The following is a 23,461-nucleotide window of genomic DNA, read 5'->3' as shown; positions in this document are numbered from 1 at the left end:
GACCTGTCCCATATCTATGCTCTGCTCTAAATCCTTTGCTCTTTTAATACCCCCAAATTTTTCATCAGAAAGTGAAATCTGCAGCCCTTTAAAAGGGTGAAACCCTATTGTGTGACATTCTAAACTATGGATCTGATTCTTAAAAAATGAAATCTCCACAGTTTTTTTGGAAAGCAGTTTGGAAGGCCCTCAAAATATTAAGCATAGAGTTATCATATAACTCAAATTTTATTTCTAGAATTCTTCTTTAGAATTCTACTTCACCTAAGAGAATTAAAAATATAGTCCAGGGGCACCTGGGTGGCTCAGTAAGTTAAGCATCCAACCCTTGATTTTGGCTCAGGTCAGGATCCTGTGATTGGTGAGAGGGAGCCCCATGGAGGTCTCTGCACTGACAGTATGTAGCCTGCTTGGGATTCTCTCTCACCCTGTCTCTCTGCCCCTCCACCACTTGCATGCTCTCTCTCTCTCTCAAAATAAATACACTTTAAAAAAAAAATAGTCCAGACAAAATCTCATATTGAATGTTTACAACAGCATTATATATAACAGCCAAAAGTGGAAACAACTCAAATGGCCATCAACTGACAAATAGTTAAACAAAATGTAGTATATACATATAATAGAATATCGCTCAGTCCTATAAAGAAATAAAATATTGAAAAAAAAAGAAATGAAATATTGATACATACTACAACATTGATGAACCGTGAAAATATTATGCTAAGGAAGCCAGATGCAAAAGGCCACATACTGAGTGATTCTATTCATATGAAATGTTCACAAAATGCAAATATCTAAATAGAAAGCAGATTAGTGGTCATCGAGGTTTGGGAAAGGGGCACTGGGGAGCAACTGCTAATGGGCATAGGGTTTCTTTTGGGGGTGATGAAAAAGTTCTGGAAGTAGACAGTGATGAGAGTTATACAACAGCGTGAACTCACTAAAAACTCCTGAATCATACACTTTAAAAGCTAAACTATAAAATAGCTGGAATTGCCAATCGTTTAATCTTTAGATGTCTTGCTATCATAGCCATCTGGCAGCTGTGAATGGATTCAGACAGCAGTCAAGGCAGATTCTGAGGAGGTTAGAAGATTATGCCTGGAATCCCACCACTTCTTTGCAGTCTTGCTCTAGAAAGGCTGCGTGGTCTGGATTCAGACCCAGAAGTGTGGCTTTAATTAACTTGACTGTCTGTTCTAAGCCCTCATCTCATCATTTGTAAAAACAGAGGCAAAAAAATAATAATAATAACTTACCGTGTCTTGTAAAAATTGGACAATAATATATTCAGAGAGCTTTGCCCTTAGTAGGCAGTCAGTAAATGTTCCATTATCTTAGGGGACTTGCTCCTCATTTCTGAAGTATAAAATAATCTGGCCTAAAACAACAGAAATATTTTCTATGTCATTCAATCTATTGTTATTTCTGAAACTGATTGCCTGTAATGAAGTCTCTAGATGAGTTCCAGGTGAAGTTTTTTAAAAAAGCAATCACCTAATAAAGCGCTAACCACTGGAATGAATGGCTGCCGCACTTTCGTTCAAGCACTCAGTTAAATGTAGCCCTGAAATTAATTTATACTGGATTGTTTTCATAAGCATCAACTGTCCTAAATGATACATTTATGTAGAACCAGTGCCCAAGAAAACATTAGATTTAAACTGGTGCTTAAGAAATCAAACCAAATGTTAAGATATTCATTGAATCACCTTTTTTGCTACACGTTGTGCCTAGTATTGAGAGGAAGAAGTGTCAAAAAAAGGTGTAAGAGCCACAGGCTTTGACTTCCAGACTTTAGCCGATCAGTGTTTATGGAGGACACTAGTGATCACGGGCCAGATCTATGAGATGAGGAGAATCCATCTTTCTGCATCATTATAAGGGGCTCACTATTAATACTCTGGTGGCTCTAGGAAGAGAAAAAATAATTTATTAAAGTAAAAGTGAAATATCAGTCTTTACTTCCTCTGATAATAGCCAACAAAAAAAATGATTGACTTTTAGCAAAAAAGAGTCAGAATTAGAACACAGTACTGATGCCTTGTGGGCTATAGGACTGTTTCTAGGCGCAGAAAGAAATTATTTTTGGTAATTTCTTACAAAATGAAATTGTGGATATTAATTCTCTGTGTTTGAAGAATAAAATAGCTAAACAATGAATTACAACAAAGGAAATAAAATTTTATTGTAAAGTAGGAAATAGTCTGGAGAGCTTTATAAATTATCCTCTACTCTATGATTTTATTATTTCAATATCACCAAAAATAGGCATATCTTTACAATACATCAGATAAATTGTGAATTGGCAGCATTGAGCAAGTTTCAGGCAGGGGGCAAGTCTGATTATAAGGCATAATGTATAGAAAAAAAGTGTTTATAACTCCATTTCACATTTTCTGCGTTTTTTTTTTTTTTTGGTATACAGATTTCAAATTTTAATTTTCTAATGGCTGAAGTTACTTCCTTTTACAGAAGCCTTTGAAAAATTGCAATGTTTTAATTGGTTCACATTAAAAACTCTTAGAAGCTTGAAGAAAAAAGTCTTTCCAGATGAGCAAGAGGTTGGATAAATGTAATGACATATGGTTTGTTTTTTATAGCTACAATATGCGAAAAATAGAAGCATAACACATGTATTCAATGATATATATGTATTTATACATATAAATATATATTCTGCTTATAAATTATGAGATAAGATTATTTTGTACAAATGCAATTTTGTTTTCTTTCTCTTTCTTGTTCCCTTTATGAATAAAAATAACAACTGAAACTTAGAACAATTTTAAACATCTCATTATACCAGGGATCTAGCAAAAGATAAAATCAATGTATGCAAAGCCATGATGCCACACAGTACCCTGCTCACGCTTGTGAGCCTCAGGCTTGTGAGACCCCTACAGGGTCTCAGAGCCTCAGGGCAGGAAGATGTCTGATGATCTTATTACTGAATATTTCCTGACCCAGCAGGCTTCCTCTGAATCATTCCAGATGGATGGGTCACAAACTGTTCCTTAAATGTTTCTCAGTAAGGGTACTTCTCACATCCTCTGGCAAACTCAGAACATCCCCTGGTAGTTCTTTCTTTATTGTCCCTGGATGCCTGAGCCCATCAGGTCACTCATAAACAGGTTTTTATACTTATAGCTCATAAACATTAGATTTTTACATTCTGTGTACTCAATTTTTAAATTTTCAAAGGCTATTGTTAAATGAATATACTTTCGTCATCAAAACTTAAAAAAATCTCAAACTTTTCTCTCACATACTATTTATTTATTTATTTATTTATTTAGGAAGGCTCACACCTTTTCAGAAGGCTGTGGAAATGAGTGTTCTAATCTAGGAAGAACATGGCATATGGAGAGGATTATCTCTGAGAAACAAAAATGAACTTCAAACTCACAAGGCAATTTTACCTGTCACGCCCAAGTCACGCCTCCCGCCTCCGGAAGCACAGGCATACCCTCTGGAAGAATGTAGTGATGCAATCATGATTCCCTTACCCCTAAATGATGGCTCCCTCGCCCTGCTTTCACGGCAGTTGTTTCTCTATTACCCAGGTGCTGTCCTGTGCTACCAATTCGCCTCTAGACTTTGTTGCTCACCATGTGTCTCCAAACTACATTTATTTTACCTAGCTCATACTTAGTAACTAAAGGATCAATCTCGTTACTTATTTATTTATTTATTTACTTACTTATTTATTTGATGTTTTTATTTATTTTTGAGAGAGAGAGAGAGAGACAGTGTGAGCGGGGGAGGAGCAGAGAGAGAGAGGGAGACACAGAATCCGAAGCAGCCGCCAGTCTCTGAGCTGTCGGCACAGAGCCCCACACGGGGCTCCAGCCCACGGACTGTGAGATCATGACCTGAGCCCAAGTCAGAAGCTTAACCAACTGAGTCACCCAGGCACCCTTTAAACTCCTTTTTTTAAAGGTAAAATTGGTACACTGTTTTTAAAAGGTAAAATTGGTATAATTATATGTTTCAAGCATACAACAGGGTAGTTTAATATTTATATATACCACACAGTGACCACAAGTCTGGTTACCATCCATTACCATAATATTGAGCCCCGATACTCCTCCACTTACCTCCAACTCCCTCCACCTCTGTAAAACCACCAAATATATTCTGTGTATCTATGGGTTTGTTTTTGTTTTCTTTGTTCATTTGTTTTGTTTTTAAGATTTCACATATAAGTGGATTTCACATACAAGATTTTCTTCTTTTTTTATAGTTGAGTAGTATTTCATTGTGTGTGTGTGTGTGTGTGTGTGTGTGTGTGTATTCCATCGTGTGTGTGAAACCCATTCACTTACAATGGACACTTAGTTGTTTCCGTATCTTGGCTATTACAAATAATAATCAACATAGGGGTGCATATATGTTTTCAAATTAGTGTTTGCATATTCTTTGGATAAATACTCATAAGTGGAATAGCTGTACTATATGGTGTTTCTATTTTTACTTTCTTGAGGAATCTCCATACCATTTTCCATAATGGCTGCACCAATTCACATTCTCACCAAAGTGGGTACTTTTCTCCACATTCTCTCCAACACTTATTGTTTCTTGTCTTTTTTATACTAGCCAGTCTGATAGATGGGAAGTGATATCTTATTATAGTTTTGATTTGCATTTTCATGATAATTAGTGATGTTAAACATCTTTTCATGTACCTGTTGTCCATCTATATGTCTTTGGAAAAATGTTCAGATCTTCTGGCCATTTTTTAGAGTTGTTCTTTTGTTGTTGAGTTGTGTGAGTTGCTTACATATTTTAAATATTAGCCCCTTATCAGATACATGATTTGCAAATATCTTCTCCTATTTGGTAGTTGCTTTTTTGTTTTGGCGATGGTTTCTTTCAGTGTGCAGAGGTTTTATAGTTCCATATAGTCCCATGCAATCCTATTTGTTTATTTCTGCTTTTGTTTCCTTGGCCTTTAGAGTCAGATGCAAAAAAACAAAAACAAAAAACAAAAAAAAAAACCCACATTGTTAAGACCAACATAAAGGAGCTTACCACCTGTATTTTTTCTAGGATATTCATGGATTCAGGTCTTATATTCAAATCTTTAGTTCATTTTGAATTAATTTTTGTGTATGGTGTAAAACAGTGGTCTAGTTTTATTCTTTGCATGTGGCTGTCCAGTTTTCCAATACCCTTTTTTGAAGAGACTGTCTTTTCGTCACTATATATTCTTGCCTCCTTTGTCATAGATTAATTGACCATATACAAGTGATTGTATTTCTGGACTCTCTATTCTTTTTCACTGAGCTCTGTGTCTGTTTTTATGCCAATACTGTACTGTTTGATAGTTTTGTAGTTTAGTTTGAAATTAGGGAGTGTGATATCACCAGCTTTGTTCTTTCCCAAGATTTCTTTTGATATTCAGAATCTTTTATAGTTCCATACAAATTTCAAAACTATTTGATCTAAGTCTGTGAAAAATGCCACTGGAATGCTACAGGAATCTTAATAAGATTTCATTGAATCTGTAGATTACTTTGGATAGTATGAACATTTTAATAATATTAATTCTATCAGTCCATTAGCACAGATTATCTTTCCATTTATTTGTGTCTTAATTTTTTTTTTTACTATTTTACATCTCTTTCATTTCTGGTTTTATTTGAACTCTCTTTTTTTTCTTGATGAATCTAGTTAAAGTTTTGTCAATTCTGTTTATCTTTTCAAAGACCAGCTCTTACCTATATTCAACTTTTCTATTGTCTTTTTAGTCTCTATTTCATTTATTTCTTCTCTGATCTTTATTATTTCCTTCCTTCTACTAAATTTGTGCTTTGTTTATTCTTTTTTTTTTCCTAGTTCCTTGCAGTAGTAGAGCTGCATGGTTTATTTGAAAATTTTCTTATTTCTTCAGGTAGGCTTACATTTAAATTTCCCTCTTAAAACTTCTTTTCCTGCATTCCATAGATTTTGAACTGTTGTATTTCCATTTTTATTTGTCTTCAGGTATTTCTTCATTTTCCTTTGATTTCTTTGTTGAACCATTAAGTACCATGTTGTTTAATCTCCATATATTTGTCATCTTTCCCATTTTGTTTCTGTAATTGATTTTTAGTTTTATATCATTGTGGTCTGACAGATATTTGATATAATTTCAATTAAGTTTATTGAGACTTGTTTTCTGGCCTAAAATGTTATCTATCCTGGGGAATGTTCCATGTGCACTAGAGAAGAATATATATTCTGCAAGTTTTGGATGGAATGTTCTGTATATATCTACTAAGTCCATCCGGTCTAATGTGTCTTTTAAGGCCAATGTTTCCTTATTGCTTTTCTGTCTGGGTGATCTATTGATTGATATAAGTAGGGTATTAAAGTCCCATACTATTATTGCATTGCTGTCCATTTCTTCTTTTGTGTCTGTTAATATTTTATTTATAGATTTAGATGCTCCTATACTGGGTGCATAAATGTTTACAAATGTTATATTCTTTTGTAGGATCGACTCCTTCATCATAATGCAATGCCCTTCTTTGTCTTTGATGATAGTCTTTATTTAAAAAAATTTTTTTCTTTATTTTTGAGAGAGAGACAGAGGACAGAGTGCAAGTGGGGAGGAACAGAGAGAAGGAGACACAGAATCCGAAGTGGGATCCAGGCTCTGAGCTGTCAGCACAGAGCCTGATGCAGAGCTTGAACTCATGAACCATGAGATCATGACCTAAGTTGAAGTCGGGTGCTTAACCCCCTGAGCCACCCTGATAGTCTTTATTTTAAAATCAATTTTGTCTAATATAAATATAGCTACACCAGTTTTCTTTTTGCTTCCATTTGTATGGACTATCTTTCTTCATCCCTTCACTTTTAGTCTGTGCGTGTTGTTAGATCTGAAGTGACTGTTCTGTAGGCAACATATAGATGTTTATTTGTGTTTGTTTTTTTGTCCATTCAGCCACTCTAAGTCTTTTAATTGGAAAATTTAGTTCATTTACATTTAAAGTAATTATTAACTGGTATGTACTTAGTATCACTTTGTTGATTGTTTTCTGGCTGTTTTTGTAGATCTTCTGTTTCTTTCCTCTTCTCTTGTTTTCTTTCCTTGTGGTTTGATTTTCTTTAGTGTTATGTTTGGATTCCTTTCTCATTGTCATTTGTGTATCCACTATAAAGTTTTGCTTTGTATGTATGTATGCATGTATAGATTTTTATTTTGTCTCTTAACTAATTATTATAATTTTACTACCTTCTGTGGCTTTATAAGTAGTGTAACTAATTTTATTATATATTTACATTTGCCAGTGAGATTTTTAACTTCATATGCTTTGTTGTTACTAGTTTGTGCTTTTTCTTTTCAGCTTAATGTAGTCCCCTAACATTTCTTGTAAGGTCATTTTAGTGATGATAAACCCTTTTACTTTTTGCTTACCTGGAAAACTCTATTTCTCCTTCAATTATGGGTGATAATCTTGTCAGGTAGAGTATTCTTGGTTGGAAGTTTATTCCTTTCAGCACTTCGAATATATCATGTCACTCCCTCTGACCTACAAAGTTTCTGCTGAAAAATCAGCTAATCATCTTATGGGGAGGTTCCCTTGTATATAACAAGTTGTTTTGTTTTGTTTTGTTTTGTTTTGTTTTGTTTTTTACCGTTTTTGATATTCTTTCTTTGTCTATAACTTTTGACATTTTGATTATAATGTGTGTTGGTGTGGATCTTTTTGGGTTCATCTTATTTAGAACTCTCCATGATTTCTGGAGCTGGATGTCTGTTTCCTTCCCCAGTTTAGGGAAGTGTTAAGCCATTATTTCTTCAAATAAGTTTTCTATTCCTTTCTCTCATCTTCTTCTGGGACCCCAATAATGTGGATATTATTTCACTTGATGTTGTCCTACAGGTTAAATGGTCAAGCTCTTTAGCTTTCAAAGTAACTGATTAATTGGTGCTAATGTCCTACCCCCACATTTATTTTATTATAGCTTTAATTTACCTTATTTTTTTGGAAAATTTCAAACTTATACAGTATAAGTAAAATCACATAATAAACCCTATTTACTCATCAGCCAGTTTCAACAATTATCAATAGTCAGCCATATTTGTATCATTTATACTTCCACCAACATGTCTTTTTAAATGTTATATATTTTTTCTTTTAGTTAAATTTTATATAAATTGAAATCACAAATCTTACCTGTACCATTTTGACAATTGGACAAACCTGGATACCACACACCCCTTTAAGAAGATAGAATATTTCTATCTCCCGAGAAAGTTTCCTCCTAGACTATCTCCTCCCTTCCTCTTCCAAGGACAACCACAGTTCTGAATTTTTTTAACCTTAGCTTTGCCTGTTCTTGAACTTCTAAAAATGGATTCATACAGTAGCCAGTGTTTTTGCGTATATGGCTTCTTTCACTCAGCATAATATCTGTGAAATTCATCCATATTGCTTCCAGTATCAGTTATTCATTCTTTTTTTTATTGTTGTTATTGTTTAGAAGTATTCCATTGTATCAATTCCACACTACAATTTGTCTAGTATTTTGCTTAGGTACAGACAATTCAGTTGTTTCCAGTTTTTAGTTATTATAAATAAAGCTGCTGTGAATGTTTTCATACATGTCTTTTTGTAGATAAATGTTTTCATTTCTTTTGGGTGAAATTACTAGGTAAAGGGTAGTTGTTTATTTAGTTTTAAAGTTTAATCTTTTCCCAAAGTGGTTGCACTGTCACTTCCTTTTAAATTGATTTTTTTTTGTTATTTTGAATAGGATCATTAAATCAAGTGAACAAAAAAGCCCCACAGTATAACAAGTATATGTTGAGAAGTATTCTTGGCATTGTATTTCAGTCTACCTGATTGTTCCATGCTGCCTCCTACGGGTAAGGGCTTCCATTAGTTTCTTATGCATTCTTCCAGTTATTTTAATTTTTTTTAATTTTTTTTAACATTTATTCATTTTTGAGACAGAGAGAGACAGAGCATGAATAGGGGAAGGTCAGAGAGAGAGGGAGACACAGAATCTGAAACAGGCTCCAGGCTCCGAGCTGTCAGCACAGAGCCCGACTTAGGGCTCGAACTCACAGACCACAAGATCACGAGCTGAGCTGAAGTCGGATGCCCAACTGACTGAGCCACCCAGGTGCCCCCTTCCAGTTATTTTAAATGCAGTGATGAGTAAATAAACATATATTTGTCCCATTCCCTCTCCTAACACAAAAGTGGCCTACTATGTACCCATAATGTACCTCCCTATTTCCACCTAACAACATATCTTAGAGTCTATATTGGTGAATAAAGAGCTTCTTCCTTGTGTTTTTTTTTTTTTCTAAATTCTGCTCTATTGATGGCTCCTTGGATTGTCTCTGACTTGTTACTGTTATACACAATGCCGCAATGAAGAATCTTGTACCCACATCATTATATATATGTGTGTGTGTGTGTGTGTGTGTGTAGGAATAAAATTGGGACAGATTTTCAGAATGGTGCATGAGCCTTACTAGGCCAAGGGTTATAGCTATTTGTATTTTGTAATATTGTCAAATTTTGCCTACAAACATTTTGTAACATGATGTGCTCCCATCAGCAATGCAAGAGAATTCCCTTTGCCCATAGTCTTGCTACCAGGGTAATACCATGAACCTAGATCTTTTCCATTCCCAAGCATTGCAACCCAACTATTCTGAACAGCTGAGGAAAATCAACATGCAAAATTCCCATACTCCATGACTTTGTCAGGTGAGGTCCTAAGAAGAACTCGATACATAATTTGTGAGGCCAAGTGCAAAATAAAAATGCAGAACCCTTGGGGTGCCTGGGCGGCTCAGTTGGTTGAGCCTCCGACTTCAGCTCAGGTCATGATCTTGCGGTCTGTGAGTTCGAGCCCCGCGTTGGACTCTGTGCTGACAGCTCGGAGCCTGGAGCCTGCTTCAGATTCTGTGTCTCCCTCTCTCTCTGCCCCTCCCCTGCTCATGCTCTGTCTCTCTGTCAAAAATAAAATAAACATTAAAAAAAATTTTTTAAGTGCAGAGCCCTTGATCAAAAGTTATTAAGAACTTCAAGATGATGAGAGCAGAGTATTAAGCCAAGCATGGGGCTCTCTAAACATATGGCTTCATGCAACAGCATAGGTTTTAGGTCCATAAAAGTTATCCCTGGTCTTAATCATCATAAAGAAAGCAAGAAATCTTTGAATAAATACCTTATTTTACTTTAAAACTTGATGCACATTTTTGTACTCTACTCCATACAATAATTATGTTGTATATTACATATTCCAAGTCAAGTTGACCTTTCAGGAAAGTATATCACAGCTATTATGTGACAATGCCCCCTGGCAGCCACCAGGCACCTCCCATATAGTCTGATGGGAGAACTCTAGATGGCATACCCCAGAATTTCCCTGCTCCTAGATAAGCTATTTAGCACTAGTCATATAAATACAAGGACACCGCTTTCTCTGCCTTACATGTGAATAACTGAATAACTGCAACAATGGGAATTGAAGGCCAAGTAGAGGCTGGCGTTGGGACAGTCATTGGAAGAAGGTCCACAAGTCCACATTGCACTTGATGCTTGTCTTATTTTCTGATAATACAATGTCCATTAGGGAGCCTGCTCTGCCCCTGCTAGGTAGGAGAGCAGAGCCCTATACAATAAGGCTCATAACACTTCTGCATTTTCAGAATGCTTATTATTATGGTGTCGGGGACTGCCCAGAATCAGTGTTGGAGGGCTGGAGATGAAGCTAGAGGAAATTTCCTGAAAGAACTTGGCATAGGCACTTCTGAAATAACAGAAAGCAAATGCGGTGGAGGGAAACAAGTTATGTAGTAAGATATTGAGAGATATTGGAAAAGAACAAAGCCAGGGACTGCGTTAAGGATTTTATATACATCATCCACAGAGCCCCCTTCTTAGGACTGCTCCACAAACAGGTAATACCTGAAAAGGAGGCCAACACAGAGGGATGAAGAGACATCTGTTCAAATAGGCAAAGACAAAAAATAGAACTGAATGTATAGTCAATGTACTCATGAGGACTGAGGTAAGAGAGGAGTAAACTAATCCACACTTTCAAGCCATTACTGTATTTATAAGTGTTAATCCACGTGTCCTGAGGAAGGCCACCTTTCTCTGCTCTTTCACCCCCTCTGCTGGTGGTGCTAAGAAGTAGTCCTCAGGTGAAAATACCAGCACACACCGAGAAGAAGGTGAAGAAAATGAGATGGGTATTTTATACAACCAAGCTTCTCAAACTTTAATATGCATATTAATTGCCTGGGAATCTTGACAAAATGCAAATTCTTACTGGGTAAGTCTGGACTTGGGCCTGAGAGTCTGCATTTCTAGCCAGCTCGCTCCTAGGTGATGCTGGTTTTTGGACCACACTTTGATTAGCAAGGCTTTATACCATCAGTAATCACCAGTACAAATCCCTTTCCTGAGGTCTCCCAATTTCACATAGAACTGATCTCTGTGGCCTTTAACTGGCTTTACATCAAATAGTGGGTCCAAACCGTGATCAAACAGTTTAAGTTCCCTGGGAATGTTTCTCCAGCTGCTTCCACGATTTACTTCCGTAAAAGTCATTAGCTTTGGCATGCACTTGATGGTGTTCAAGTATTGGAATCTAGCTAGGAAATGGTGCAATGATTTTGTTATATGGAATCACATTTTTATTTCACAACAGTCATTTAACCAACCCTCTCATTTTACAAATGAGGAAGCTGAAGCACAAAGAAAGGAAGTGACTTGACCACAGTCACACAGCTTGTTGATAGCAGCCAGACTAAAATCTAATTACACTGACACTGTTCTCATGCCACCTGTCCAAGTCACTTCACATTTCTCTCTTTCTCTAGAGTGACCAGACTCGTGTCTGCTAAATCCTGTATATCTTTAAAGTCCTAAGTGGTGGGTCACAAAGCTCAGGAAATGTGACAATATGCATCTCATCTCAACAGTTTTCCTCACATTTTCTCTTTTGTGAATTAGTGTCCAGGTCTCTCATCAACAGTTAGTCTTTATATATCCATTAAGAGAAAAAAGAAATACTAGTTCCTGTCTTATTATCATTGCCTATCTTGGATGTTTAATCCTCATTTTGCTGTATCCTTTCTGCCTGAATCCAATATACCACAACAGGACACATTAGGTCTTAATCGATATTTTAAAAAAATTCCTCTAGAAAATAGTACAAATAAATTTTGTAGGGTGGGGATGAGAAAATTCTGATTAAGTATGTGTTGAGCAAATGATTTATTACTTGGGTAGATGATAGAATGAACTGATTATTGCATTCAGATGAATGCATCATAACGAAACAACAAACGGGAGGACTTGTAAGACCCCCAAATGAGGCCCTGCTCAAAGTGAGGTTAGCCATAGTCTATGTAATTTCACGGGTTTTTTTGTCTTCGGCATCAAAATTCACTTTAGAGTACTTAAGTGATTTTCATGCCTGACTGAGGGTGAAGGGTGAATTTCCAAACTGCCCTTTCCATTCCCAACAACAACAAAAAAAGCAAGAGAGTAAATAAAAAGTTTCCTGGTCTCCGAGGTCCCACCCAATATAAGCTTAGAATGCAGATGAGCAAAGTGAGTAGGCGAGTGAAATCGTTTGTAACAAAAACTCATTATTTACAGATGAGAAATTTATACTGTCAGCGTAATATCTGTGAGTCTAAACAACGCTGAGAGTATATAAAGACAGCGCACTGTGCTGCAGAAGTACAGGGCTCAGGACACACACATCCAAAGTTCCGAAAAGAGGGCTCGCTCTCTCTCCACCTGCTCTGTTCCAGTCAAGTGTCAGAAGGTAAGACGAATCGGGAGTGATTGCAAGATTGTAAATCTTGTTTGGGGTACAGTTGAGTATTTTTATGGGGCCAAGTATTATGAATTAAGTGCTGTTCTTTCATCTTATACTTTATTAATCATAATACAGGGGGCGGAATCGAGATGAAAAAGTGATATAAAACGCATTTACATACATTTATTTCAACATAATGAGGCTGAAAAGTGCATTGGATAAATAATTCAATTTAAAGATATAAAATAGAAAGAAAAACAAAGATTCGAATCAATGCCCTTGTAAGATTTAACAGTTGTGAGGACTGCATTTTAAAAGTAAATGGTTAACATTTTGAAAAATAAATATTTTGCTAGGGTTTGATAAATGTATATACTACTTTGAACAGAAGGCGCCTTTTAAATTCAGCAGAAATGTGTCCATTAGAGAAGCTATAAGAGCAATTGCTCCTTACCAATGAAAACTTATGGCTTTCCAAAAGAACAGAGTCAATATCATCCTTCAAATATTCAAATTTCTGATAAGTCTATCAAAAAATCAACGTCCGTGAAATCAGTTCACTGTAAATGAGACAGCATATTTGGTGCAGAAAAAAATATAGTCAGTTATTAAGAAGTCTTTGGATGGAACTGAGTAAAACCACTGATGAATAATTACCTCCCAGGGATTGAAGACCAATAATAATAAATAATATATCTAAAATGTCCACATCCTGAAAGGAAATTTAGTAAGTCTCTTCAGAAAAAAACAAGATGTTCTAAAGTACCCATTTAACTTCTTAAGGACAAAGAACAATTTTACAAAGATCCTCAAAGGAGAAAATGATCAAGGGGTGTGTTTTTGCCATGTGCACGAAGGACTTAGCAGAGGAAATGAGCCAACCGGTTTGAAAAGGACTTATTTGGCCTACAACACCAATATATTTAGGGATATGATATAATGTCACCTTATCTAGGTCTAAGGTTAATCTTTCTAAAAGGCTTCCTACACAGAGAATACTATCGTTACCATATTTTCCTTTAAATTTGAATGGCAATATGTGGTTCTTTAAAAAAACTGCAGATTCTCTCCTTAGACAGCCTAAAGGGAGGTAATTAAAATTCTTCTCTTATTGAGCAGGAGGTGGAGCTAAAATAACGTAAATATTTGCTTTCTCAGTAGTGGTATTCAAACAATTAATCTGATTCTTCAAATGTTCACAATTCCATAGGCTTCCACTAAATGAATAACTGACATCTTAAAAATCAGTTCCTTTTTCAGTAGAACTCATTCTGTTGACTGTAGAGGACTGAAGATACTCACTTCCCTACAGTTGCTTCTCTTTCAGTTCCCACAGTGGCAAAATCCCACCTGTTCTAAATCTGCCTCTGTAAAACATACTAGAAAATATCGTAAATTTTTTTGGATCTTTGCATAGAAGGAATTATTTAGGACTAAACCGACTTTTTAAAAATATATTTTAATGTTTATTTATTTGTCCTGAGAGAGAGAGAGAGCACGCATGAGCAGGGGAGGGGCAGAGAGAGGGAGAGAGAGAGAGAGAATTCCCAAGCAGGTTCCTCACTGTCAGCACAGAGCCTAAATGCAGGGCTGAAACTCATGAACCCTGAGATCATGACACGAGCTGAGATCAAGAGTACAGACACTTAACCACCTGAGCCACCCTGGCGCCCCTAGGACTACATTGACTTTTAACAGTGGGGTAATCCTAAAAAGAAATGCTTGCCACCATAATTTTTTTTTAATTCCCCAAAGTATGAATTTACAATTGAGAATTATAATCAGAAGGCACAACTTGCGTAGGTGACAAAGTTTCCTAAGTTTGCCAACTAGATGAACTGACCCAGAGCGAAATGCCAGATGAGGAACTTAATACTGATGAATGAAGAAGGATGAACCTGTAATTCCTGATGTGTTACTTTGTCTAATTGACCACTTAATCTAAAAAGACAGTATTTCAAAGAAAAAAAAATACCACTGCAGGTACTACAGTCTGCGTGTTTTAGTGCCAAAGACAGATAGTAAATATGGCTAGGATGTTCAAGAAAAGATTGATAGTTTAAAATGTTAATATTTATAAAATCCTTATTTCAAACCAAATGCCATTTGCCAAAAGTACTCATTCAAATCATTTACGGATAAGCATAATCAAACATGGATTGAAATCCCCACTTCTCAAAGTAAACACGGTCGGCCTTAAAGGTAGCAGAGAGAAGTCCATGACCAATACTGGACTCATAGGTTCCATTCGGTAAACAGAGAAGCGTGCCCTGTGGGGTCATGCTGCTCACATTCATATTGATCCCCATCCCGTCCACACTGCATCATCAGGTCCTTGGCATCCAATGGCTTCACAGGGCATCTGCTTGAGATACGAAGACAAGCAACCAGGTGTATCCCACAACCAAGCCTAGGGTGTCAGTAGCGGTGAATGACGTATCCTGGACTAAGTCCAATTATAAAACAACCTGGGGACTTCCAAGACTTCAGAAGCAAGCATTAATTTTCTTTATGACAGTGATCTCTTAGTTTCTTGGTTGTGATTGTTCAAGTTGCCAGAAGCATTAGTTTTTGTTGCAAATTGCTTGTCTTTAAAATGATTTTTCCCTTTAATTTAGAACAGGTCAAAGCACCCTAAAATACCTCAAATCTGTTGGCCGCTTTATAATTACAAAGTCTAGACCAAGTTACACTATTTAAAATATAAATGAATAATACATCTGAACCGACAGCTGGTATGCCAAGTTGTAGCCTGAGGCTGCTTTAAGATGGTTGAAATGCAGTATAATGTAAATGCTTGGAAGTGAAGGACTATTAATTGAAAGCCAGACTGATAGTGAAGGGGGTGGCATTATGGATAAAGTGCCATTCAGGCTAACCATATGTAGCATATCATCTACAGTAGATATTTTAAATGTTTATCATGGACATTTTTAATTTCAAGTCTGGAAATGAGCCTTCTGATCATTAACACAAGTGTCCTACACTAATGAAAGAGCTTAGTTGGTGGTACATTGCTTTTTTTTTTTAATTGGGTGGAACATATCTTTTGTATCCTTTTTTGTCACCCCCAAAATCTGGGGAAAAATATAATCTACTATCTGAAATGAAGCAGGAAATATAATCAGAGTAAAGTTGATGACTAGCTTATACTTTCTATTTGTAATATTTACTCAGTCAAAATTGAACTAATCTAATTGGACAGGTTTAAATGTGGTTGCCTGTCTCCCCCCACCCGCACACCCCCCTCCCTGACTCTGTGTTCCCACAGGCAGCAAAAATGAAAAGCATTTACTTTGTGGCCGGATTGTTTGTAATGCTGGTACAAGGCAGCTGGCAACGTTCCCTTCAAGACACAGAGGAGAAATCCAGGTATTAAATCTCTAGACTTTAACTAACATGATATTATGGTTAGAATACAGCCTGTTAAAACTATGGTTCGTGAATAGGTCTCAGTAAAATACTCTGCACATTTTCCAAATGTTCAAGGTATCATTGTGATACAGGCTTTTCTGCAGTGTAGATCAGAGTATGTGCTGTTTCATACCCAAAGGGGTGGGCAATGTTGAAAATTTATTACACAGTAAATTATAGCTCTTTCGAATCTTCAGTTGATCCTATCTGTACATTCATTACATACTGTAGAATAGATTATTTTAATGATTCATACCAACTTTGTGTCCTTTTTAAAAATAATGGCTAGTTGTTAGCTATAAAAGTCATATGTGTTCATGATAGAAACTATTTTAAAAACATGCAATTTTGTTTTCAGTGCTCAAACTTCATAACTCAGAGAAAACTGTTAATAATTTTGAAATTTGGTATATTATTTTCCTGCATCTTACGTGTATGGTGTATAAACGTATTCCAGATACGATGTTTTTTTTTTTCTCTTAGCATTATGTTGCTGGTTTTTTCTTATATCTTTAAAAATACCTATTATATGTAGGACCTTTAATGCTTACATTCTATTCCATCTCATAAATGTACAATATTTATTTAGCTATTCCTCCTTTATTGAACACTTAAGAATTCTTCAAATTTTCCCACAAAGAATACTGCAAATAACATTTCCCCCCTAGATTTCTTACTATTTTCTGAGGATAGATTTCTAGTAGTAGAATTACTATGTCAAAGGGTTTTGAATGAGTCTATTTTTTTTATATTATCTTGCCAACTTGCTTTCCAGAAAAGTCACACACATACACATTCCCATCAGCAGTATAGAAATACTTCTCTCACACTATCCTCCCCAGTATTTAATCTTCACTAATTTGACAGGTAAAAATAGTATCTCATTTCTATTTCTGAGTATTAATCACATTGAATATTTCCCCATATTTACCATGCCAATGAACTGTTGATTTCTAGCATGCGTACTATCCACTAAACAGTTTCAAATTATCAAGTGCACTTTTTCTTGTCTTTCTTTTTTTTTAATGTTTTTAATCTATTTGAGAGAGAGAGAATGAGAGGGGGAGGGGCAGAGAGAGCATCTCAAGCAGGTTCTACCCTGTCAGTGCAGAGCCCTATGTGGGGTTCAAACCCATGAACTATGAGATCATGACCTGAGCTGAAATCCAGAGTTTGATGCTTCATCAACCAAGCCACCTATGCACCTCTTTTGTCTTTCTTTGAATGTTTGTCTTTCTTCCAGCATTAGCTATCATATACCCAGGAAACTAAACTTTTTTATATGAATATATGCAAAACAAAATTAGGAACATAAATCTGCTGCCCAGCAAATGATGTGGAATTTTTTACTCTTTTAAAATATTCAAGTCATTGATCTCTTCTGTCATTATTAGCACAATCATGAGTAGATGAATTAAGTGAAAAAAGATTTATTTAATCCCATTTCAGAAAAAAGAAGCCAGGTGAAAAAATCTATTACTAAAATTCAGAATCAGAGTGCATTCAATTCCAATACAACTATGGAATTCCCATGGCAAGCCAAGGTGTCTACGAACTACCCACTGAAATACTCAAGGCACCTGCCTTCCAGCGTCATACGGTGCAGTATTTTGTAGAGAGGTACTATTGAAGTGATTCTACTCTTGGGGAGAGATTTAGTTGTACCCATCACTGCTCTTTACAGATCATTCCCAGCTCCTCAGACAGACCCGCTCAATGATCCGGATCAGATGATTGAGGACAAACGCCATTCTCAGGGCACATTCACCAGTGACTACAGCAAGTATCTGGATTCCAGGCGTGCGCAGGATTTCGTGCAGTGGTTGATGAACACCAAGAGGAACAAGTAAGAGTCTGAACCTAGTCCAAAATTTGCACACAAATATATTACATAAATATGTCTAAAATTTCTCCTGACTTTTTTTTTATCATGTTCATCAGTTAGTGCACATAGGCTCTTCCAATTTCGGTGATTTTCAAGGTTGGTGATACTGTCCTTTGTATTATTCCTTGAACGTCCCACCCTCTCACCCCTTCAGTCCCCTTATCTACCCTCCAATAGGACTTAGACTTTATATTCCCACCTGTGGTCTTAGCAATATTTACCCTCTTGGGCCATTTTCCTTTAAAATCAGAAGTTGACTTTTGTGAACCTGCAAGATTAGGAATCTAATTTCTGACCAAAAGATACAGCGAATTCACCATTCCCTTGTAGGGTTCAAACTCATGATTGTGATCACATTCAAAGTATCCTCTAGCCAAGTTAATCATGGTAAGGAATGGAAACAGATGCAGTCTTTTTCTTGTAGAATACAATCCAAGATACACATTTAAAATTACAGCCTAGCTGCACAGCATAAAGAGAGAAGAAGGCAAATAAGAACACAAGCCTATCGTAAGGCATACATTTTAATGTTGGATTTTCTTTGACAGTGTTGGGTTTTTTGCTACATCTAGGCTACTGGAGGAAATCATCTGCAAGGGTTTCACAGAGATGGTGGAATTTCACAATTTCTTTGGAGGATGGCCCACAAGGGGAAGGGAGTTATGCATACAAAGTAGCTAAAGGAATCTAAAAATCAGGAAAGGGCATAGATTTGTCTGGATAGAATAGAGGTGTGCCTGGGTGGTTCAGTCACTTAAGCGTCCAGCTCGGGTCGTGATCTCATTGTTCATGAGATCCAGCCCCACACTGGGCTCTTTGCTGACAGCACAGAGCCTGCTTGGGATTCTCTCTCTCCCTCTCTCTGTGCCCCTTCCTTGCTCATGCTCTCTCTCTCTTAAAACTAAAAAGAAATAAACATTTAAAAAAAAAGAAAAGAGAAGGGAGAGAGGAAGGGAGAGCAAGAGAGTAGACACAAGCCAACAGGAGAAACAGGAGAGACAGAGCGATTGACCAAAAGTTCTTAAGTGAAAGTTACAGCTACAGAAATGATGGTCATGGCCAGAAGAGACACTGGGAAAAGTTCCTGCCAAGGACTAGAGATGAGGCCTTTGGTAAAATGTGGAAAATCAGAAATTTGAAAAAAAAATGGAAACAGCTGTCCTCATTTCTAGAAAAAGAATGCCACAACTTGGTAAACTAATGTGAGACAATTATTTTCTTAGGCAGTTTCTGTTGTGTGTTTCAGATAAACCTTCTGGGGTAACACACATCAGGGAAACTGAGGGTGGCTCGTCACCCACCTACACAGAGCACTCTGCACATGCTTGAGGGTGAAATGGAGCCCTCTTCTTCGCTTTCCTTGTTGCTGGCCCATCACACGTTTCCTTTAGTCCATTATCCTGTGGTCCTTTTGCTGGATTTTGAGATGGCCCTTGGCTTTCCCTAGAAGCATTGCATTAACTCTGACCCCATGTGGCCTAATAACAAACAGCCGCCTTACCTGCAAGTAGCACAGCACGGTGCAGAACCCACTTATATTGAGACTGAAGTGAATGCAGCTTTAATAATCAATGGCACAGACAAGCAGGGGAGCCGAAAATGAGTAAGCCGATGGAGTGGAGGGGCTTTAGCCCGCTTTCATTTTTACTAGCCCTGTCCCATCATCCTTCACTCCAGGTAATTGACGTAGCTTCAGGATGATCCCCCGGCTACCCTCATCTCCCAAATCTCCCTCAGCCCCTTCTACATAGGATCCTGAACCCCAGGCTGCACTGTTTAAAGGTGAGAACCATATTGCTAAAGAGACAGATCTTCAACTTAACTTTCACATTTCGTTCAGGAATAACATTGCCAAACGTCATGATGAATTTGAGAGACATGCTGAAGGGACCTTTACCAGTGATGTAAGTTCTTATTTGGAAGGCCAAGCTGCCAAGGAATTCATTGCTTGGCTGGTGAAAGGCCGGGGAAGGCGAGAGTAAGTCTGTACATTCTTATTTAACATTTTTTTTTTGCATGATGCTGAAAACTTAGACTACAGTTATCTATATATGGATCTGGATTACAGAAGCAATTAGTATAGTCTCACAAAGTGAGGAAATAACTCATATTGGTGGGAGACAGTCTACAAAAGTCTAGTCTGTTTTACTTTTGATAGCAAGGATTAATAATATTTGTAATTAATTATTATTCTCTATTAGAGTGGCATTGTAATTAGGGCATTCATTTGTCAATCCAGAACACTCTTGATAACAAGTAGAATGCTTTTTTGATAACTGTATGAAGACAACCGGCTTAAACGAGAACTGTCTTGGGAAAACTAGGTTTAAGGAAAAAGGAGACACAATGCTGAAAACAGAAAGTCCGACTGTAAATATTTACACGTGGGATCATATATATGTGTGTGTGTGTCAGGATTCAGGTAAAAATGTGATGAAGACTAAAAGGCAGACAATTTAAGATGTGTAATGAAATGACCCTCAAAGCACAGATACATGGGAACAGTCATAGATTTAACGATATGCCCATTTTTTTTAATAGGGCTGTCATATAGACAATCACCAAATTGTCAAAGTTGAAAATGAAGCTAGAGCCTTTTGGGACTTTCTTGGAACTTACCACAACCAAACAGATTCCTGAACCATCTCATTTTCTCCTGATCATTTTGATTGACATTTGAAATATGAGAGGCAGGAAATTCATGTTCAACTCTTTTTTTTTTCTTAAGTGAGATTTAAAACAAGTTCACTGAGCCTTAAAGAGAGCTTAAGGCAAAAGGAAACTAGTATTGTTACTGACTTAAAACATGATCAAACCGATGAAACTAACTGGTAAAATAGTCACTTACACTTGAGGATATTTTGTAGTGTTTTAATGTACTGCAAAAATTCCTGCTAGAGCAAACCATTCAAAGAGGAAATGTTATATGGACTAAACTTTAATCGGCTAATCCTGTACTTTGCCAGGCTGTTCAGACAATCACTAGTTTTACGAGACATCATACATTTTTCTGATTTATAGACGAATTAGTCTCAGTAATAACATCTGTGCTGCCAATACACTAAAATATTCAAAGCAGCCTGGAATATTGAGAAGGGCATGAAGCTACTCCTTAGGTCTGGTTTCAGTTCCCAACTCTGCTCTTTCCTACCTAAATCGTTCCCTTGCCCACATGCAGGTTTCTGTGAGGCTTTTCATAGCAGCCCCCCTCCCCCACCCGGGAAATAGAAACTTACTGTTTTCTCAGTGACCCTCACACATGCTACCAGGGATAAGCAGTCAATAAGCACTTACTTAAAACCTTTAACCACTCATTTGGCCCTTATTCCTTCAGTTTCCCAGAAGAAGTCACCATTGTTGAAGAATTACGCCGCAGACACGCCGACGGCTCTTTCTCCGATGAGATGAACACAGTTCTTGACAATCTTGCCACCCGGGACTTTATAAACTGGCTGCTTCAGACCAAAATTACTGAGAGGTGACACCATTTTAGTTAATTCTGAAAACCATCAAAACTTTCATAACTATTATCATACAGGCTACAGGTGGTTCCCGGTGTGGGGAAGAGGGTCTTTATTTAGTCTCTTGGTATATAATCGAAATTATGAATCCTTTAAGAAAACATTATTATATTCACTTTTCATCAGTAAGATTTATTCATTTACCCCTCTATTGCAAAAAGCATTTCCTGAGTGTCAATAAGGGATAAGGCATTAGGAACACAGATATGAATGAAACATGCAGATGTTAAGGCATTTGCATATTAATGTCACCTTAAAAATTGCTATTTATGGTGACATTTTAGCACATAGGAAAACACCAGTATACATGGTATTATGTCCTTACTGTAATAAGCATAGTAGTAAAAGTTTAAACACCAAAACTTAACCACTTATTTTCATAGGTTATAATTGCTTTTTATAATTTTTCATAAACTTTATATTTCATCATAGGGGAACTTTAGGATAAGTCGTCTCTGCAAATGTTTGAAGAGTTGAAAAGACTAAGGGATTTATAAGATGAAAAGATTGATGAACAAATTTTATCAAAGTAAATCACTGAAATATTTCCTGGATAAGTTAACTACTAAGTGTCATCTAAGTGTCATAGCTATTGTTAAATCACTACCTTTTTTTTTTTTTTTAATTTCTAGGAAGTAAGTATGTCACTGTTCAAGATCACTTCACATCACCTGCCATCCACATGGAATATTTGAAATTTTAAGTTCTGTAAATTTAAGAGACGTATCCTGAAGCCATATTGCTTTGCATGCCAATAAATAACTTTTCTTTTAATATTGTGTGACCAAAGATTGTAAATGGAATAAACCATGGTCAATGAGTTGTTAAAATACCAGCTTTAAAATGTGGAAGTGCAGAATTCTCTCCTTTTCTTATTTTGGATGAAGTACCCTAACCTGCTTACATTTAGCAATGAAATTACTTTTCTGTGATGTAATTTGTACATATAAATTATTTCAATCACAACATATCTGCATTGTAATGATAAGATAAGGGAAGGACTAGTAGCCACAGTGGTGAAACTGGAAAGAGAAATTCCTTCTTGAAACATTTGTCATAAAAATGCTCTGCTTTCAATATATAAATGGTAGATAAATAAAATTTTCAAGCTTCTTTACCATTGTCTGCCTTCTCTCTCTTCTTCATGACCCCACTCCTTCCAAACACCCCTTCTTCCTAAGCTCATAGCCCATGAGCCAAATCTGGTGCCCAGACATGGCTTCACGATTTGAATGGCTGCACCGTGCTTTGTGGGCAACCCTGAAAAAATATATAAACGTATTGATTTCTGGCTTATCTTTAAAAATTAAATCATCAGTTGGGGCACCTGGGTGGTTCAGTTGGTTGAGCGTCTGGCTTTGGCTCAGGTCATGATCTCGCTTTCCGTGAGTTCTGGCTCCGCATCGGGCTCCGCATCAGGCTCTGTGCTGACAGCTTAGAGCCTGGAGCCTGCTTCGAATTCGGGGTCTCCCTCTCTCTCTGCTCCTCCCCCGCTCATGCTCTGTTTCTCTTTCCTTCAAAATAAATAAAAACATTAAAATTTTTTTTTAAATAAATAAAAATTAAATCATCAAGCAATATTAACCTGCAAAACAAATCTCATCTGGAGCTAAGTATCAGCTGTCTCCTGAAGAGTCACATGCTCATAGTCAATTTTGTTTATTTAAAAAAAAAAAAAAGCTATTGTTTTTCTGGTCTATATTTCATTTATTTCCACTCTGATCTTTTTTATTTCCTACCTTCTGCTAACTTTGGGCTTAATTGTTCTTGTTTTTCTAGATCTTGAGATGTAAAGTTAGGTTGTTTGAGATCTTTTGATTTTCTCAATATACACATCTATCAC

The 23,461-nt window shown here is 36.6% G+C and overlaps 1 protein-coding gene across 2 annotated transcripts; it reads left to right on the top strand.

The window, feature by feature from the left end:
- Positions 1-12,682: 12,682 nt before the first annotated feature.
- GCG (glucagon) lies at positions 12,683-22,735 on the top strand. Of its 2 annotated transcripts, XM_045480009.1 has the most exons (6): positions 12,683-12,804; positions 16,070-16,170; positions 17,897-18,058; positions 19,938-20,075; positions 21,432-21,575; positions 22,251-22,735. In XM_045480009.1, the coding sequence occupies exons 2-6, from the start codon at positions 16,079-16,081 to the stop codon at positions 22,255-22,257; spliced, it is 543 nt and encodes a 180-aa protein (XP_045335965.1). In that variant the 5' UTR covers positions 12,683-12,804; positions 16,070-16,078; the 3' UTR covers positions 22,258-22,735. The 2 variants fall into 2 exon arrangements, with proteins under 2 accessions (XP_045335965.1, XP_045335966.1); XM_045480010.1 differs by lacking the exon at positions 22,251-22,735 and having other exon boundaries at positions 21,432-21,579.
- Positions 22,736-23,461: the final 726 nt, after the last annotated feature.

The sequence above is a fragment of the Leopardus geoffroyi genome, chromosome C1 (genome assembly GCF_018350155.1).
Source record: "Leopardus geoffroyi isolate Oge1 chromosome C1, O.geoffroyi_Oge1_pat1.0, whole genome shotgun sequence".
Taxonomy (NCBI): domain Eukaryota; kingdom Metazoa; phylum Chordata; class Mammalia; order Carnivora; family Felidae; genus Leopardus; species Leopardus geoffroyi.
Note: the sequence above shows the minus strand (reverse complement) of the source record. Positions and strands in the feature narration are given on the sequence as shown.

Coding starts and splice junctions, on each gene's coding strand:
- GCG (XM_045480009.1), top strand. CDS start 16,079: ATGAAAAGCATTTACTTTGTGGCCGGATTGTTTGTAATGCTGGTACAA. Junction 16,171..17,896: donor GACACAGAGGAGAAATCCAG/GTATTAAATCTC, acceptor TGCTCTTTACAG/ATCATTCCCAGCTCCTCAGA. Junction 20,076..21,431: donor AAAGGCCGGGGAAGGCGAGA/GTAAGTCTGTAC, acceptor TTATTCCTTCAG/TTTCCCAGAAGAAGTCACCA.